General features: G+C 46.0%; 1 protein-coding gene across 5 annotated transcripts in view; it reads right to left on the bottom strand.

Moving 5' to 3' along the window:
* LOC135910738 (switch-associated protein 70-like) overlaps nucleotides 1-10963 on the bottom strand; it is a 31408-nt gene extending 20445 nt beyond the window's left edge. For 3 of the 5 annotated variants that reach the window (XM_065442806.2, XM_065442804.2, XM_065442805.2), the window contains exons 1-5: nucleotides 10627-10963; nucleotides 8883-9049; nucleotides 7412-7598; nucleotides 6011-6214; nucleotides 3125-3271 (exon numbers count right to left, since the gene is read on the bottom strand). In XM_065442806.2, the coding sequence (XP_065298878.1) occupies nucleotides 3125-3271; nucleotides 6011-6214; nucleotides 7412-7598; nucleotides 8883-9049; nucleotides 10627-10758 (837 nt within the window). In that variant the 5' untranslated portion in view covers nucleotides 10759-10963. The remainder of the gene's footprint in view (nucleotides 1-3124; nucleotides 3272-6010; nucleotides 6215-7411; nucleotides 7599-8882; nucleotides 9050-10626) is intronic. The other 2 variants (XM_065442807.2, XM_065442803.1) reach the window with 2 other exon arrangements.
* Between the last annotated feature and the right edge of the window lie 9694 nt (nucleotides 10964-20657).

Here is a 20657-nt window from a genome sequence, read left to right as displayed (position 1 = left end):
TCAAAGAAATTTTGTGCCTATTAAACCCATTTAAAAGCTTTTGCGAGTACTTTTAAAGCAGCCGAAAACATTTTGACGCCAATTATTCACAACTAAAAGCACTTCGATAAACATATCCCATATGGCCGACCGCCGCAACAGACTCCTGATGCAAAGAGTAATAGCGCTTGAGCACAGCTTGTGGTGAAAATATCATCGCGGCAAAAAAATGATTCCTTTTTATAAGTCTAAAAAAATATCTTCTGACTTTGCTGATGCATGCATTATTTTTCCACGTTGCGCGTCGCTGTTCTATCTGCGGTCAAGCGTACACATTCGGTTCGAAATCGAATGAGTTCCCCTAACTAATTCGATGGCAAATGTCATTCCATTGAAATGACATTAAATTTTACCGTGTAAATCCCGATTACATAGTGGCATTATATGCGAATGCCATTCTATTCGACTGACATTAAATCTCGTGTGACAGGGGTATTATTCTGGTACCAGCTAATCTCCACACCAGTCATCGCACGCCACATTCACAGCTATCACCGCCAAACCTATTGTGACAAGCATCTTCACCTATCTGTTTTACAGCGTGTGGTGTGTAGTGCCGTTGGTAGCATACTGCACGTTTTTAGTAGGCGATAGTCCAAATTTGTCGCCATTCCCTGCTGCAGGTAGCACGGCGTGGGCATCAGGTTGCACTTTCGCAGCATCCGGCGTTGCCCATCAGCTCAATTTTGTTTCAGTTTCCCGTCGCTCCCTTAAAACACCATGCAGTAGGAAAACAACAAAAACGGAAGACACTTTGTCGTGACTAAAGTGTGAAACGATGGAAGCCTGACACCACTGCCAATGGCGATTTGTTGCATCGGAAACACCATGGAGGCACACAACTCGTACACTGTTATGTGAATGTTTGTTTATTAAATGCCTTCAACATCGTTCACGCCTATGTCTATCGTTTTGATGTCTTCCGAGTCCATCACTTCAAAGCCGACATCTGGGAGGACGTCCACTTGCAACTCATGGCCGGTGAACTCCTTGTGCTTTAGTGGGTCCACATTCAGGATGGCTGCTTTGCAGTGCCGAACTGTTGCAGCGCCGTTTGTGGATCAGGAGGAGACGCGTCTTCCATGGTGGCGTCGGGGTGTAGTTGGCCATCCTCATCATCCACTTCGCTCGATTGACTTGTAGTTGCTCGGCTTGTCGCGGTAAGATGGCGGTCATGGCGCTTTTGAGCTTCATTTGCCTTGGTATCCGGAGATGCAGCGAGTCGCTTCAAACGCATTGCCTCTCTTGCGTTGGCCTGTCGCGTCCCTGGACTCTGTGGTGTCGGACGCGCCTCGCCGCTCTGATGCACGAGACGTATATGCTCAGCCTCTCTTGAGCGCCGCTTGCGTTCAGTGGCTGCCACACGTTGCGTGTTGGAAGACACTTTGTTTGGCGAGACGAGGCATCCTTCCCACACGATACCGCAAAGTAAACTGCCGCCACACCACACCTAAGCAGACTGTCGCCATGTGCAACTGACGATCGTGATGTCAGGCTGCACAGCGCCCAATCGGGAGGCCACCTCAAGTTCCTGACGGCAGTGATGTCAGGGCGCACAGTCGAACACACAGCGGCCACGTGTGCCGATGTGATGAGTAATCCCGCGCAACGCCGTACCACCCCGACACCTGCACTTGACGACAGTGACGTCACGCACGCGAGCCAATCAGGAGGAGTGCACCTGCGCCTAGTGACAGTGACTTCACGACACAGAGGAGACCAATCAGGAGGCCGGAAAGCTGCGACAGTTTCTGCTAATGGCAGACGGCCTTGACAATGAGCCATTAAAGGGTTCCGCCTTAAAACGCATCTCGAGCCGGCGGAGCACCACCACAATGACACGCGTCAGCGTCTTGTGCTGCAATGATCCATGCAACGCTTTGCCATACGTAGATGTCAACAATAGTTGAGTGTATTTTTAGTTACTTCGTATCGCATGTTTTCCCGGTTAGTAAGCTCTTTCTCATGGTTTTTTCCAAAACGTATGAATGAGGTTTTCCTATATATACTGTATATACTTGTGTAAGGTGTGGGGATGGAAATGTGCTCCGGCACCTTTATGCGGGCTGTCACCTGTTCTGTCGTCCCGACGCCTCTCTCTTTGCACCCATGAAGGCTGTTGGGCCTGGCTTTTCTCATGGACCAGTTTGCGAAAATAGCACTTCGCAATGCTGGCTACGGCAGTAGTGGTGGCACAACTGGCGCGATTGGTAGAGCGAGTGTAAGATGGACCTGTCTGGAACATCACCCATTTTACATTTTTCCTCTCGTGCACCAGCCTCCTTTGTTCGGGCATCATTTAGACTTCAGCTCATCTGCAGTTCTTGCAACTACAGCGAGCGCTTGCCTTGTATTGCTCCTTTTCTGAACTCTATGGTGAAGAGCGGTGCCTTATGAAACACGTGGTCATATTACTACGCCGAGCCGCATTTACTGGAGGCCCAAGATGACGACGATTGCCCTAGCTCTTGCGAGTGGGCATATTGGTTATTGCAAGAGCAAGCAAGCAGCATAGCCATAGGGACACTTTTTCCTATCAGCGTGTCGCGGGCAGCCATTCTCCTGCAGCAACCTGCTAGCAGTGCCCCTTTCTGTACATTTGGCCTTTGGGTTGAAAGCGCCTTTGATTCCTGCACCAGCCCGGGACTGGATCTTTGTGCAGTACTAGGTGTCACCGGAGAGAAATAAACTGCTTCAGTTAACTTAGTGCAATGCTGTGTTTTCCTTGCGTGCACGCATCGTGGCGTGCTAGATTATGCGAGGCGGCGGCTGACGTGGCCCTGTGTCTCACTAAGCCTAAACCCACATTGGTCAATACTCCTGTGAGGTATAAGACCACCACAAACTCCCGCACTATTGGATTTTTTACGGGGTGAGGGCCTTAGATGAGGTAGGGTTATGGCTATTCACTAAAGCTTCAAACTGCACTCCGACTGCTATGCAGAATAATGTGACCACTGGTGGCCGACTATGGACAAGCCCACTGATTTTTCGGATAGAGACAATGCCATGAAAATGTATAAGTAATCAGGCAGTCTATCGAATTGACAGTGACAGATTTCCAACAAGAAGTATGCTCCCATACCTCAGCGCGCGTGCGTGACGTGATGCAGATCTCTCCACTCTTGCGGCTCCCTTCCTTGGTGCCAAAGTAGGTGAAACTGTGAGGACGTAGCACAAAGTACATCTCCCACCAGAGGCCCAAGGTAGACATTTTCTTTTTGAGCAAGCCCTGTAAAAGATAAATGTTTTTGTACACAACAGGACCTTCGCCATGTAACACTAAATTTTACAAAATTTTGTGCATGATGCAAGAATGCCATAGTTGATTTTAAAGGGGCACTAACAGAAATACCAAATGTTCTCCTAAGATTGGTAGGGACTATTACCAGAAATGTTTAATCAGTGTTAAAAGTTACGGTAATTATTCGCTGTGAAAACAAGTGCCAAACTTCAGAGTCTCACACCAAGCTGCAACACTTATGATGTCACTGTTACGTTACAGATTTGATGTTATCACATAGTTATATTTACATGAAGGAAACAATTCCAAGACTTGCCATTTGCTGCATTTGTCGACAGTCAAATGCAATGCAATTTTTATTACATTAGTAGAATATTTACTCACCCCAGACATTGACAAAGTCTATGACAACATAGAGAGCTGGCACAGAAATTTTCCCCAAGGTGGAGTCGCTACTGGACTTCCATTATTGCCACTTTTCCACCTTGTCGAGCCTCACAACATGTTAGGACTGGCAGGGGTCAGAATGCCCAAAGTAATTCTGTAGCGATTTTTGTATCATGTAAAACTTCATTCTGGACAAGTTTTGGAGCACACTAGTTCTGATTTTGAAGCAGTCTGTAGCACACATCTTATTATTAGAGGACTTTGGAGCATGTAAATTTTAATTCAGAGCATGCATTTGATTAAGTGTAGTAAGAGTAACTAAACCTTGCATTCAGCAGTATTAGAAGAGTGTTGAAAAGCATCCTAAAGGCATATTTCATACTATTATTGTACTAAGTGTTGGTGAGATGACTGAAGGTGCTTTCCAGTAGAAGATGCGAAGGAGCTAGGGCTTATGAACATTACAGTGGTTTATTCAAAAACATTTTTTAGGTTATGCAACAGCACCAATTAGCTCAAACAAAGTTTGTGCATGCGACTGACTTCGCTTTGCCACTCACTAGACTCAATAGATGCACCCTAACATTTGGAGTTCAAAGTGAGTGACGGGGTGCATAGCCCCTGAATAATAGCCCTGACAAATGGGCACTTCAAAGTCCTTAGACGAAGGGACATCTACTGAAGAGGCATTCACACAAGGTGACACACGACAGAGGAGTATCTAATTTGTGGTAAGGGTCTCTTGCGGAAAGGAAGATATTCGAACTACCTTAGGGGCGTAATGGCGCAGCCCATTAAGAAAAAAGTTGTCGAAACACTTTGTAGTATTGATGATAATTCAATTGTATCCAAAAATGTTTTTTACAGTTAGTAGGTGCCGAATTTGTCTCCCAGTGAACATTTATTGCAGCCACACTTTTGAACTCATGCAACTGACCTTATTGCAAAAAGTCACCACTGTCAAATCATTGTATTCGCAACAGTCACCTCGGGCAGCTTCGCATGCATGTTCCTGCCATCCAGTTTCGTTGGCGAAGTGTTACAGTGAACTAGAATATGTGCGCAATGGTGGCGACTGACGCATGCCGTGTGTTAAGGCACGTGTCCTGTGAAGTGGTGCTTGTAGTGGCAGAGTTGTCATGAACTATCGAACACATCTAACAAACCGTAGCTGGCTCTATACTTGCAGACAACATTCTGTGGCAATGAATGAAAAGCTAGCGGGGCAGAGCACGCACAAGTGACAGCGCTTCTCAAAAAAAAAAACCCACAAACAAAATCCCACATTTTCATTCGCTACTTCGAGCTGGCAAAAAGAACAGAAACACCTTATTTACAACAGCTAAATAAACAGAACACACAACTGAGTGCTAAAGTTGTCTTATTTTGCGACGATTGCGCATTTGCGCAACCGTTGCACGTGGTAGCTGCGTCAAAAGTAATAGGGTTTACTTCACAGGAGTTGAGTTCGCCCATGCGTCAGGAGTATTAAGGTAAATGTAGCGACACTCCTCCTGTGCTGACCGCTCCTTCCAAGAGTCCCCTCATCACCACGTGCCTTCCCTCGCTGCTCTAGTTTGCTCTATTTGATTGCGGCAATCGTGTTTTGCAGCATTAGTGGCCGCTGCGATATCAGTATTTGCAACAGCGGGGCTACTCAGTGCGATCAACGAGTGTCATGGTGCCGACGCGAGTAAAAACAAAAGCAAAAAAGACCAAGAAAACAAAAGGCATGGCTGGAAATGCGCAGATGCTTCTGTGTTACTTCCCGTGGCAACGGCGCCAGAACGACCAGATAAATATGCTTTACCAACAGGGATGGCATGGATAAGTCCCCAATTTTGTCGCTTGCCCTCACTTGCTAGGTCAGGCGGCAAGGTAAAAGAATGTTGCTGCCTTTACTTGTATTCGGGGGACCTAATAATCTGATGTGGCTGTTGAAGCCCAGAATATGAACAGAACACAAAAGCTACTTTTACAAGGCCTCTGAGACCAACCACACAATTTCCTGCACTACGCCAGCAATATTTGTCTGATGCCTGCCAGAGCCGTTTTGGCGCAGCACGGCGCAATTTGTCATTTTTACACTTTCAGCGCAATTTGGTGCAGCAATTTGTGTAAGTATAAAAATGGTTTAATTAGCACAGGATTCCCACCCTTGGACTAGACTGACTCATCTAAAACTCAGGCAATGTACATATAATGCTTAGCTTAACCTGACATTGCTCTACAGTATCACTTTGAAGCTTCTGCCACAACTATTTACTAGAGCATGCTGCTAACAGTCACAGGAATAGAAGTGATGCATTGTAGGCCCCAAGCTTCCAAGCCATGGGTCACCTTTTTGATGACATCTCCCACGTAGATGTCGTAGACCTCTGCAGACGCTTCCACAAGGCCGCAAGGCTCAGACCCTGTCGTGTAACGCGTCTCAAGAAATGCGAGAAAAGACTGGAAGTGGAAAACGGGGAGCAGAGTGGCGAGCTGACGAAAATCTTGAGAGTCCCATTCCTTCCCCAAGGCCTTCACAAATGTGCTTGTCACCTGAAAACATTAAACAATGGTTTGTTTGGTTCCCACATACACAAAACAACAAACATGCATGACTTGCACTGGTTACATTCAGTCATGACAGCTTGCATATGCTATAGCATTGCACTGGCGATGCACTACAGGTGGCTTGTCAGCTTTTGAGTGCTGTTAGTTTTTCTGTATCATAATACTTTTGAATGAGAATTGATTATAACAATGTTGCACACAAAACTGTAGCCATTGCCAGAACAAGGGCCCACTTTCCCAACATTATTTAACAGATATGACGTCATTCAGTACAGAAATCATTATGGTTGTTGTGCACTTCATTTTTGTGCTCAAGGCACCTATACAAGGCACAAAAATATCAGTATATTGACACGTGTACTTGTCTTCATCTGGCGACACGTTTCACTGCCTAACAAATGTCATCGCACAGCGCAGGACGCGCCTGCATGCATCGGAAGTTTCTGGAATGTTATCGATGGTTCCATCTGCTGTCTGCAACCGAACCTTGTGTAATCTGATTACATGTGTGCGCGACGCGAATAATCTAGAACTTTGTCGAAGGCACGCGGGTCCCAGCGATTAGTCTGGAACATTCGACGACTGATGTAAAAAAGCCAACGCGCTTGACCCGCTCATCAGATTTTCGCCGATCGCTGACCGTGTTCGCCGCTATTGTTGTGATATAAGTGTAGCCTGTTTTGTGGGCACAGGTTCGCCCAATAAAAGTTAGTTTTGTCTTTCACAGTATTGTTACTGTGTTCTTCAACGTCACCACCACGTGACAATATGTTGTATTTCTGGATGGACAGGTGTAATATGTTTTCTTTAACAATGAACTTCTTTTGCCAGAAAATTTTTCATCAAAGCCTTGTCTACATTGCAACCAAGTAAGTAGACGCACATGCAGGGGCACAAACAACTTATGTGTGCAACACTGAATCGACAATTCGTATACATCAACACATCAAACAGCACACAAATATGAACTGTAAATATAAAGACAAATGCACACATATCTGGTGCCAAAAGAACAGAATCTACAAGAAAACTGAGCCCCTTCATTTTTGTGCAAGCATACAGGCCTGCAAGCCCATGAACGAATGATTACAAAAACATTTCCATCCTCTTGACAGACGCACTCAGGCATACTTGCTATTGAAGAAACAGCACTTCTGCATGATGTTGCATTGTAAAACTAACCTCTTCAACTTCCTCTGCAACCATGATGACCTCTGTCATGTCCTTCTGAGACGTCCGCAGCTCTCCCAAAAAGCAGAACACCCGAAACAGCTGTGCAACACATTTCTCAGGGAATGCCACAAACTCCCGGTCAAGGTACTTTTTCTTGCAGACGAGCCAGCACACATCTTCAATGTGGTCCCGGTATCTGGAAGACAGTAACGAGAAATGTTAAATGAACAACAGCAGCATGTACTTGGATTCTAGGGGGCAACTACAAAGGAGCCTAAGACACAGGAACTGAATTATTTGTAGGTCGCCAGAAACCATTCGAAATTTCCCTTAATCATGTACCCCCTCAATCAATCCGATAGTGAAAATACAAGTTGCTTTCAATAGGCTGCAGCTGTTAAACATGCACACCCCACATAAAAGTGTTCAATGAGACTAAATGTTCGACAGAAAACCTACTTTTCATACACGTCAGATCTGAATACACACACTCAGGTTTGTGTGCAAAAAGTTACGAAGAAAAGCACACTAAGGCATACACAAACACAGGACACCTCAAGTGCAGACTACCAACATATATAGGTGACCGAATCGCATGCACGACGACATGAAGAATGCAGTGTACAAGATTCCTTAATCAAACAGTTCTGCTCATGCTGGTCAAACAGGGTTGTGTGTCACTTAAAGGCTGAGCTAACAACAACAGAACTGTGGTCTGCTGGAAACCACAGTGCTCTCAATCCAAGTGCAAATCAATTTTTGACAGGATGGAGATTGCACACATGTCTAACAACCGAAGGAGGAGGATAGTCATGCTAGATAGCACCCTCTCCCCCCCCCCCCCAAAAAAAAAAATTCTGGCTACGCCACTGGTATATTCCCTGTTCGCCTTAACTCCGAATCTTTCCCAGCACAGTATCCTGAATAGTACCTTAAATGGGAACATTCTATATCCTTACATTCTTACACTTTTCCTGAGAATTATGGTAGCCATAGAATTTCCACAGATATTACTCCAGTTATGCATGTATGCTTTGTGACTGCCAGTGCCTCCAAAGAAAGGATGGGCAACACTGCATTCACTGCGCTGCTTGCAAAATTCACTGCACAGCAGTCATAAAATAACCGTTCCAGCAACCTAGCAATAAGCATGCTGGATTTTCAGGGCATATCTTTTTGAAAATCCTGAAACTGACATTTCCAGCTGTCATTAAAATGGAAATGTGTCCAGTGTTCTATCTCGTAGCAACTATAAGCCATTCAGCTCAAGACGAGTCCTGAATTAAGGGCATTCAGGACAAAGACCAAGCTCTGAAACAAAATCGACAGCCTACTTGTCCAACTTCACATTCTCAGAATAGGTATGAAGCAAATCAACAATGCTACAGTGAACACACAATCCTTAATTAGAGTGCTGGTAACCAACAAGACGACTCTCTACAAGTACAACTTGTTGGCACAGTGATGCTCCTTAACTTACTTTTTAATTGTCTTGAGGTCAAGAGTACTGGGCAGACCTTGAAACAGCTCCTTCAGTAAATATACCATGTACTGTTCGAACTGCAGTTCTCGTGTGCTGCAATATTCTTCCAGTGCTGCCTCTGCCCTTGTGTAACCAAGGACTGTTCCCAAACTTGATGTAAACACCTAATTTAGAAAAGTTGACGAAAAAGAAAAGAAAGAGGGATGCCAAGAGATGCCAAAAGCATTTCGGACAATTCAGTTTCTAAAGTAAGAAGCCTTTGTAGAGTTTAAATCAAGCAAAAGGCAACATTAAGCGGCTTTGCTTAATGCACGACACTCCCGACTATTTTTTGTTGTTGTTGTTACCGATTGGCCAAGGTTAAAGTTTCAGAATTTGCTTCAGCTAAAAAACTGTTAGGTCGTCTGATAGTGCAACTGGCTTGTGTGACAGAATGCCTTCCTTTGAAGCTAAGTAAGGCAATTTGAACACTTCCACTTCCCCTCATGGCCCCATACATCCTGCCTGTCAGACATGCCAGCGATGATTCAATACAGATTGCTACACGTACAGTACATCTATCCTGCTCTTTGTTTTGTTACTGCAGAAAAAAGGAATGTGCATCCGCTCGCCAGAGTCGCCGACACAGCATTATGTAAACACAGGTGGCACCACAACACAAAGTACAGGGCAAAATTTGTGCGGCAAACACACTTCATGTTCACAAGTCGCATGTGCGATCCAAGTTTACGCAAGTTAGGTGTTGACATCTATTCAATTGTTGAAGTCGTTCGGTGGACCCCACAAACAACTTCGAGTGGTACCTCACAGAAATACAAAATTCGCATCACTGCTGATCTAGCGTGCTGTATTTACAACTGTTTAGTTCAAAAACGGTCTTCATTTCTGTGGACGCACAGCTGCCTCAACATGAAAGCACGAGCAGTTCGATCTGCCAAGCCCAAACGATATTTTTGACGATGCTCGCGGCATCGCAGCGCTTGCCATCCGTCGCCGGACAATGAAAACAAAAGTACGCGAGATGACGTGAAGTCCTCGTTCGGTCATACACAGGTGTTCAACCTGCAGGCATTACCTGCCTTCAAGCGACCAACCAACGCATGTTGGTGCGCGGCAAGCGTGCACTGCCGCCCGCACTTTAGAAAGCGAGAGCACAGATTGAAACCGCGCGTCAACCAACGCATCTCGCCGGTTTAAAGTGGGGCAATGAAAGCAGCGCGAGAATCTCGTAGGCTGCGTGCGACCTCCCACCCGTGATTTGTATCACACACACGGACGGTCTCGTTCTAATCGCTTCATCTTCCTTTTCAATGTCGCCTACGTGCATGTCGTATACCCGGCCACTTTTACCACCGTTGCTAGAAACGTTATATCAAGAAATGACATCAGCGACACCGAGCCGGGCAGCGTGTGTGGTAACACGCTAGCGACATCCGCCACCCAAGACATGAAGTTTTTTTTTTATTGCTGTCAATGAAGCAAATCCGGAGCAGAGCGGTAGCGCAATGCATGGTCGCGTCTAACGGTTCGGCACGGTTCACTGGACAACCCGCGCTACCACGGGGGTTTGAACGGTTATATTGGCACAAGAACGAAGAGCCGCATAGAAAACGAGAATTTCGGGTTCCTCACAATAACGGGAACACGACAAAAGACGCGGTGTGGGCGTCTTTTTGTCGTGTTTTCGTGAGTCACAGGCACATTGTACTACGGCGCGCACACTCGTTTGATAATTGCCTACCTTGAGGCGAGACTTGGCCACTTTGCCCGAGTTGCCATCGCCGAGCGTGTCGAAAGCGTGCCATATCGCGTTGGTCACGTCCGCTTCCAGCTGACCCATGCCGTTGCTGTCAACAGCACTCGGCTTCGCCATGATCTGAAAGCACACGCATTCAGCTGCGGGAGTGGGTGACAGGCGACGGGCGGGCGGCTGCGGCTGGACTACGCGACCCCTGCACCACCTGTTGAGTCACACTGGCAACAGATGTGGCAGCATCCGAGGTCAGTAGAGGTTGCTTGGTTTGAATGAGAGTTGAGTACGTTGTTACAGATGAGAAATGTCTGCGTACACTGCGATTCGGAGCAAAGCGCGGCTTATAAAACACCGCCAGTGCCCGCTGGTCGCATCCGCCAGAGGGCAGAACACAAATGATTTGGCGCTGAATTCAAATTTATCTTGCGTCTACTTGGGTCAGTGAAATGGTGGCATAGAAGTGTGAACAGATAGAAGTGCACAACGAGTAAGTTATAAATAGGAAATTTGATTCCTTCGTTGTACAAAAGATAAATAACAGTAAAATAGGAGTTTCTCACTGTAGGCTGTAAAGAGGCTGCGTGCCTCTTTGCGTGTGGGTATATTAGGCGTTCTCGTAGATTCCGTGGTCCGTAAGCTCCGACTGCACATATCCTGTCACTACCTTATTTACGGGTATGTATGGCTAGTCAAGCTGCTGTGTCGCAGCTTTTTACCTCACATTCACAAATGCTCACATTCACAAATGCATTGACGTGGTGAATAAATACTCTAGTGGTGTGTCTTCGGGCAATTCGACCACTTAATAAGTAAAATAATCAATGCAGTTTCGCCTATAATGCGAAGCCGTGACGCGATAGCTGGACGAAATATTAGGCGCAGTAAGTATTGCACTGTTATTTCTGGTATCGGTTAGAGTAAACATTCAAAGACGCATGCGAGCAGTATGTTTTCGATAAGGAGGAAAAGGATAAGAAAGAAAGGGAAGCCTTGTTCGCCCCATTGTGAACAAGGCTTCCGCATGGAAGCAAAAACGTCTTTTTTTTAAAAACAAGTTTTACTTTGTCGGTGTACGTCTTTCTTTGTCAACACAGTGTCTTCCACAGCCGCGCTCAGTTATATTCTAAATATACAGGGTGTTGCAGCGAAAACTTTCAAAAATTTTTAAAGGTTGAGTGTGGAAGAGAGATCAATTCTAGTTTATGAGCCGGTCTACTAGAAGCAGCGGACACTACTTGCAAAAGAAAATGTAATGAAAAATTGACGAATTAACAATAATTCGCTAATTAACGTCTTAGCTAATTATTTTATGACCCATATTGCAATTTACAAATTCTAGCAGTGGACTTCGCAAGGCGTATCCACTTGGAACGAATTTTCAGGACGACACCAGTTTCGAGATATAGATTGCCGAACTTTGCGGAGAAATGCATTGGCATTCCAGTTACTTGTGTGCTTCAGCGCATGAAACTACGTTTTGGTAATAGATTAACTGGAACGCCAATGCATTTCTCCGTAAAGTTCAGGAACTTATATCTCGAAAGTGGGGTCATCATGAAAATTCGTTCCAAGTGGGGCCTTGCGGGCTCCGTGGCTATAATTTGTAAATTGCAATATGGGCCATAATGTAATTAGTTAAAAACTCAATTAGTTAATTTTTATTAATTGGTCGATTTTTCATCTCAATTTTTTGTGCAAGTATTGTCCGCCGCTTCGAGTAGACCAGCTCATCAACTAGAGTTGAGCTATCTGCCACAGGCAACCGTTAAAACATTTTGAAAGAGTTCTCTGAAGCACCCAGTATATAGCCGCGCTGGTCGCGCTCAACAGCCACCCTAGCAGTCTTGATTGAAATTGTATTCTTTAATATTGGCATTGTTCTTGTACCCTTACGCCACCTGAGTAATGGACGATCGCCCTGAGTGGGCAGTGCCAGGACACTGAGGAACAAGAACAATATTGGGAGAAAATGTGCACAGAGCTGTTGACAAGACATCAAGACCCGCCAGAGTGTAAACACACACACACACACACACGCACACACACACACACGCACGCGCGCGCGCGCACACACACACACACACACACACAACACACACACACGCACGCGCGCACACACACACACAAACACACACACACACACACGCACACAAATCATTATCATCATCATTTCAATGCGTTCTGCCACCTTCTTTAAGCTATGCGATAAAGGTGCAACGACCGACCTCGTTTGTGCAGTCATTGCTGCGGGGGCGCGCCGGCCTTCTCTATCACCCCCATGATTGCAAGGCACAAGAACCAACGCACGCGGGAAATTATTGAAGCGTCCGGGATTTTCAAACGGCAAAGCACATGTGTGTTAACCAGCCTTCTATCACTCAGAAAAAGGAGGAGATTGCATTTTTTAACTTGTATTTGCGATCTTCAGTTTCGCTATCCCACACTGACGTGTCACTACTCTTTCTTCCTGTTTTTTGTTTATGCTCCGTGAATCACGTTCCATTCCTAATATAGTTTCAGCTGTCAGACAGCGCCTGTCCCATCTCCCTCTTTCTGTGCTTCCGCTTACTTTGGGCTGCTGTCAGATTAGTTCCGACAGGCCCGAATTGTCATTCTTGTAGGCATCAACAACTTGGGTGCTTAAATGAGTGATATGAGTAAATGTTCTAGCGCTTTCAGACCCTTCCCCCAGCCTGCATCGTTCGTTTGACAAGCGCTGAATGATAGAAGCATGTCTGGTAGGTATCGCAGCCCCGTGCTCAAAAAAAGGAAAGAGCAACGTTGACGACTCTCATGGAACATGAAACTAACGCCTGTGCTCTAGATTTGCACATCCCCCCCCCCCCCCCCTACCCCACCCATATATCTCTCCCTATGTGTACGCCTATGTTTATAGCAAAACTGCAGAGTGTTGTGTTAGCACTTGACAGCAGTTTGCGGCATGCGCGGATCCAGGGGGGATGCCTGGATATACTGAACCTCCGTCTCCCCCGCCCCATAAAATTTGTGTGCCCAGCGTCAGCTTACGGCACATGACAAACTCGTGAAGTCCTTTGTCTCAGCTGATACTGTTATTTGGCTCTGGAGAGACAAGAAATGATTAATGATTATTTAAGGGAACCCGCCAGCGTGTAAAAAAAAAATCATTATCATCATCATCTCAAAGTCAGACCCCCTCCGTAAAAAATACCTGGATCCGCGCCTGGCTGGCGGCTGGACCACACTCTCCAGGCGCAATATGTTACTCTTCTGTAAAAACAGCGTAGTCGCCAAGTCTTTCTTAAGTGTCCTTGCAGAATGTCCCAGAAGATCGCGGCATATCCGTATACGGTCTACAAAACAGTGCTCAGTTGCTTCAGCGTGCGTGCAGAAATGACAGTTTGTTTATCATCGCACGAACAGTTTTTTTATTGCGGTAGCAAATATATGGAACACTCCAAGAGAACTTTTTGCCATCGTCATCGCCGTCGCTGTGAGGCTCCGTATATACACTATATGCCACGCCGTACTATATGACATGCGCTTTATGCGGTTTATATTTCCACATCATTCCACCACCAAAGTTGCTCATACCAGGTCGTATACATTCGAATCAAAACTATGTTCCTAAGAATTTTGAAGGGTGGCAGCCCACGAACAAATGTCATGAAACGAAACATCAAGAGCGCATGCCTTTTATTTTAAATCTTAAAGGGACCCTGAAACGATTTTGGCGATTTTCTACAAACGTACTGAGTCGTTAGAGTAGGTTCTTCTGATCATTAATTGATGCATCTAAGTGCTCTGCGTAAAGCGTGTAATTTATTATAAGGTTTTAAAAATACACATCACTGCCGATCGCAGCGCACTGCTCGGCGGAATTTTAAGCCGCCCCTACCCATATGATGCAAATAACCCATATTACGTCACATGGGTGAGCTATCTGATTGGCTGACCAGGGCGCGTGGTCGATAATTTTTCCAACTTTATGGGGAACAAATGATGCTCGTAATAGTTGGAATGTTAGTTACTTTGTTTTTGTAAAAAGAAAATAACTTAAAGAGAATACACAAGAATAGTTTTTTAGTACACTTCAGCACTTCCGGCACACAGCAAGTGTCGTCTGCTTGTGTTACAACGTACTCCATTTTGACGAGAGCTCCGCGGTCAGAGTCGGTCTCAGTCTTTTCGCGAGCACTATGATTCGACTTTGTTGCCTTGTGGACTGCAAACCTAGCGACCTGCAAACCGCGAGTCCAGTATTAGGGCAAACGCAAGCGCAAGGGGACAGGGTCTGGCCGCTTGACTGTGCCGGGATGAGCCACGAGATGAGCAGAAGGGCAAATGTGAACGGTCTGCGCGGTGCAGCCACCTGGTGGCACAGAGCTCAACTATACACAGTAGCAGCAACGAAGTGTATTCTTTGCTGCTGGTGTGTATTTTTCGCAGGAGTGTAAACATCAACACGTTGATTTATAAATGTATAAATGTTATAAATGTTTAAAATGCTTTACACTTGGTTAGAGCAATATTAGCGCTTTGTTTGACTGGTTAAGCGCTGCGCCAGCAAGTGTCTGGACCGTGCAGACCGATCAGGCTGCTCACGTACGTCTACGCTGAAGTTCCTTCATCAGCTTGAGTTTATGCCTCCAGTCATTTGCCGAAATGACCAGCTTGCCTGTTTTTAGCGGAGTACCGGACACGTTCGGCGCTACGACAGAATGCTCGCAACGCACGCTGCTTCGAAAGCTCTCGGTCGACGGCCAAGCGGCTAGCGGAGAGGTCTCGCGCGGGAGGGGGCGTGCTCCTAAACAACCGGAAGTGAACGATGTGACGTTGCATCGTGACGCTGAACCAGTGAAGGCGGAGCTTAGCGCCGCTCGCTCGGCGAGGGAGTTGAGGAGGAAAAGCATAGCTAGGGAGGAGGGTAACTTCTAATCGCTTGCAGCTCCATTAATACGTAACGCTTCACTTAAATTGTGGTGCGAATGTTCTACTTAAGCTGTACCCTACGCGCCTACAAAATTTGTCCGAACCGTTTCAGGGGCCCTTTAAGACTTAAATATAAAACGTGCGAAACAATTACAGAGCTCAAACCTGAAAATTACGTAATTTCATTGGCGCGATTGGGCACTACCTCCGGGATCGGCCAAGGAAAGAGGTTTGAAACGTATACTCGATACGAAAAAGTGGTGGTAAAGTCGCCAAGAAAGACGTTGGCTTTAATTAACAAGCATAAATGAAATTGTCCGATGGCAGGACTCAAACAGAGGACCCCTAGCACAACAGTTCGTCTTTAATTAATCAGCTTACGTTTATTTCAATTCATACTGCTACAACAGCTACGAGTCTTACACTTCGTGTATAATTCTAACATGTTGTTATCGCATTCATTGCTTCACCCATATGGCAAAACTATGACATTTTTCCAACTATGTCTCGACAGAAAGGCTTGCCGAATAAAACTAAAAAAAAAGAAAGTTTGGCTCCCGGATAAATTTAGCACGTAGGTGTGTTCAATGTGGGCAAAATGCAAAACAAAAAAGACAAAAAAGAAAGAACAGAACACTTCTTTCGTACTTGCATTTGGGTTTACGTTAAAGAACCTCGGGAGGTCAAAATTATTTCGGATTCCTCAACTACGGCCTGCCTTAAAATCATATCGTGGTTTTGGCACGTAAAACTTCAGAAACGAAATGCACCTTGGTGATAACATTACAACTAAATAGGGTGCATGATAAAAGGAAACGCGAACAATGTGTTTAAGAGGTAAAACTTCCGACTGCCACTATGGAAAGGGGTTCGATCCACTCTGGGCACTGCGAATTTTACAGTGAAGCTCCGTCGCTCCGTCTGTAGGTCGCCTGTACGCCAAAAACTTCTCCGGCGCGACCGTATACGCATGCGCAAGAGAGAGAGAGAGAGGAAGAGAGGCGCGCGATTAGCCAACACCACCTAGATAACATAAGGCCTGTTTACTCCGATCCATGATGTCACGCTACCTGGCCCGAAATTTCCATTGACAAGGCTGGCGTAACGAAAGCGGCGATGTCAAAATAACTGTTGCCTATTTCGGAGCATCCACATGAGATTCTATGGGAGTCGGGTCAGGGGCCCTATTACGTAAAACTATTCCAATATGGTTTTATTCCAATCTCTTGACGTCAAATTTGCGTTACCGCTGACGCAAGCATCGGGCGGTGACCCGCAGCGTTGCCTGAACAAGACCAATCAAACGCTCTCCTTGTTTATAGGAGGTTACTCTTGTTTGTTTTAAAAACGAATAACAATATATACAGTAAGCGACTTGTCTTATCTAATTGGCTGACGAGAGACTGGGGGAACGCTCAAGTGGAGATGGATTCGATGGGGCCGAGCCAGTTCATAGAAAATCGATAACCGGATGAAGAGGGTGGTGCCGGCGTTTGCGATTCGTCGCTTCCCCTTACTTGGCCTGAGGTTTCGGGTCGAAAATCGCGGCGGCATGCAATGGAAGCTTAAGAATGCCGCTAAAACGGATCCTCAGCAAAGAAGAGCTGGCAGCGAGGTCGTAAACGTGGCTAAAGTGCTCGAAAACATTACATGGCCGCGTAAAAAGTTTTATTGTACGCAAATAAACCCACGCTCTCCGGCAGGTGCGACTAGCCAGTGCCTGAGCGATCGGCGGCAGCCATCTTTTAGTCCTTTCGGAACAGGGCAGCCTGCGGCTATTCAGAAAAAAAATCAGTTTTGTTCGGCATATTAATGCATCTTTAACGGGTACACGTTACATTGACGCAGTGAGTTTTCGCGGTATTGCGACATCGCGTGACAGGCAGGTGAAGTGAGTGCAGCCGGAAAACTTTTGGTCAATAGCGAGGGTTAATGGCTAAAAGGCGTCGAATGAGAAATAACTACTTTTTTTGGTCCAATGATGCATAATCAGTGTGTACGCGTCATATCAGATGGGGAGCTATCACGGTGTTCGCGACGTCGCTTGACAGATAGGCGAAGTGGGGGTGGCTCTAAAAAGTTTTTCACCAATAGTGGAGGGTTGGTTGCAGAATTGGAATAGAAAAGTTTGGAACAGTTTTATGTTATAGCGCTCCAGGTGACATGACTCCCTGGATCGGAGTGAAAAGGCCTTGTTTTATCTAGGTGGTATTGGATTAGCTGCGCCAGTAGTGACGTCGTTGCTCTCCGTCGCAGCCGAGCGAGCGCACAACGGTTTCTCTCCAGTTCCGAAATGGCTAGGCCACGCGTCATACGTACTCCTTGTGAGCAGGCAGCTTTCGATCAGCAAAGCCGTGATCTGAACCGGGGACGAGCTCGTCTACGCCGTGCCGATGCTGAAGCCCGGGCACAAGAACAGGCTCGTGCAGCCGAGCGCAAGCAGCAACTGCGTACCGAGAATCCGGCAGCCTACCAAGCCGTCGTTTAATGAACCATTGGGATTAACCCGTGATAAACACCGGGACCGCATGTTTCAGCCTCGCTGGTTAACCATCTGCACGGAGTGCTTGCGCGGTGATTTCCTTTTTTTAGTTCTTATGAACCCGCAAAACACTTTAGGACTCCTGCGACGGACGCCCAATCTAAATCGCAATATCAGACTCAATCAGGACTGCAAGGACCCCTGGTGGTCAAAATTAATCCGGAATCCCTCCCGGTGTGCCTCCTAACAAGATCGTGGTTCTGGTACGTAAAACCCCAGGATTTAATATGTTCTTTGGACTGAAGGAGTTACCAACTCCTAATTAGTCTTTACCACGACCCTTCTTCGCTTACAGGCAACGCGGTGCCCAATTTATCATTTCATCGCGTGTAGTTGCGCAGACCCATGCGCAATACCTCACATTAAGGCAGAGCGGCCTGCATGTTGCTGCCGGCGTCAGCCTTTACCAGACGCCGGAGAAGAGACATGAGATATCTCTTATTACACCGACATTGAGTGGAGGCCCTGATTTGAGAAGTACTTAGTCCAGGACCCCTGTTAAACCTCCGATGCCCTGCATACCACGTGCGATATACGCCGAGTTTGATACTTCGAAATTCTCGATTTTAGGCACGCAAAACTTAGCGCATAGCCTATAGTGTACCGTTTTTGATACGCTGAAGAGAGTTTTCTCAATTTCTCAATTTCTCAGTTTTCTCAATCAATTACTAGTAAATTACTATGTGAATTAAGTTTTACTAACATTCTTTTTTACACAGACATGCTCTTCAGGGCAGTTAAATAAAAGTTAAGTTATTCTAATTTTTCCATGATGTGAAATTATGGTTGGGAATAAGAGGGTTAAGCGCGCCATGTCTGGAGCCTGCTGGAGGACTTTGCGTTGGGCTTCCGAGGTGTGAGTTGTCCAATGTAGCTCCCCAGGAGGAATTGGGGATGGGAGAATGAATGGGAGTATTAGGACGTGTGCGAGAGGGTGATGTTTCCTTAGAGGGTGTGCGTATGTATGGGTACTGTTCAGTAGACGTAATCATCCCCCCCCCCCCCTCCCCCCGAGAGAGTATATACCGCACGTGCTCCTGCACTCAAGCGGGTCGTGCGCAGCTCACGGTTCGCAATAGGCGTTTTTTTTTAATGAGTGGCAAAGTGGAAAAAAGTATACGTGTGGGAAGTATGGGAAGCCGGTCACGTGCACGTAGAGGTAGAGAGGAGACCAGAGACAGCCTAGAAGATCGTGAGTATAAATATATATATATATATATATATATATATATATATATATATATATATATGTTAGCCAGCGCCCCCACTCACAGACCTTGGCGGCGGACGTGGAACGTCTTTTTTGCCGCAGGCGTCACGAGAACGTGATCGTGGTCACGAGAACGTGATAACACTCCCAGGGTTCTACTAGTACACATAAATACCCAAGAAAGTGGATGGGGAAACGCCGCCGCGGTAGCTCAATTGGTAGAGCATCGCACGCGACATGCGAAGGTTGTGGGTTCGGTTCCCACCTGCGGCAAGTTGTTTTTCATCCACTTTAATTTCCATTATTTCTATCATTACTTTATTTCATTTATTAAGCACATGCAATTTCCCCTGTGTTGTACTTGGTGTCAGTGTTTGTTGGCTTCTCATTATATGACTAATAAATATCGAGTCCCTCGGTTAACCCACTTTCTTCTCGTTTATTACTTAACGAGGGTCTCGAATCCGGCAACATTGATGCCTTCAGGTAGCATATGTGGGTTTATTGACCAGTTGCCTTCACCCGAAAAGATCACGTTCTCGTGACGCCGGCGGCAAAAAAGACGTTCCACGTCCGCCGCCAAGGTCTGTGAGTGGGGGCGCTGGCTAACACTCCCAGGGTTCTACTAGTACACATAAATACCCAAGAAAGTGGATGGGGAAACGCCGCCGCGGTAGCTCAATTGGTAGAGCATCGCACGCGACATACGAAGGGTGTGGGTTCGGTTCCCACCTGCGGCAAGTTGTTTTTCATCCACTTTAATTTCCATTATTTCTATCATTACTTTATTTCATTTATTAAGCACATGCAATTTCCCCTATGTTGTCCTTGGTGTCAGTGTTTGTTGGCTTCTCATTATATGACTAATATATATATATATATATATATATATATATATATATATATATATATATATATATGCATATGTATATGAACGAGAAGAAAGGGAACGGAGGGTCCCGATTGTTATTAATCATATAATTAAAACGTAATCGATTACAAGTAACTACGTGTATTTCGTTACGTAGAAGTCCTGGTCGTGTGGTCTCTACTCGCAAACGATCGCTAAGTAAGGATATCGCTCTGCAGAAACACCAATGAAAGTTACGCTTAAACCGTTTCCAACAGTGTGTGGGATCCAGATTTCTCACTGTCCCTTCTATAGACATAGATTAAATTGGACACAGCGCTGCGATCGGATATATCCTCTTAAATGGTAAAAAAGAACATTACCGCTTCTTGTGCATATGCGTATCTACCGGGGGGACGGCAAATGCCCCCCCTCTGTCAGAAGTGGGGGGGAAGGGCAAAGTAGGGCGTTTGCCCCATCCCCTCCCCAGTCTTCGAAAGCTGGCA

Source organism: Dermacentor albipictus, chromosome 2, assembly GCF_038994185.2.
Source record: "Dermacentor albipictus isolate Rhodes 1998 colony chromosome 2, USDA_Dalb.pri_finalv2, whole genome shotgun sequence".
Taxonomy (NCBI): domain Eukaryota; kingdom Metazoa; phylum Arthropoda; class Arachnida; order Ixodida; family Ixodidae; genus Dermacentor; species Dermacentor albipictus.
The sequence above is the reverse complement of the archived record's forward strand: the minus strand, read 5'-3'. Positions and strand labels throughout refer to the sequence as shown.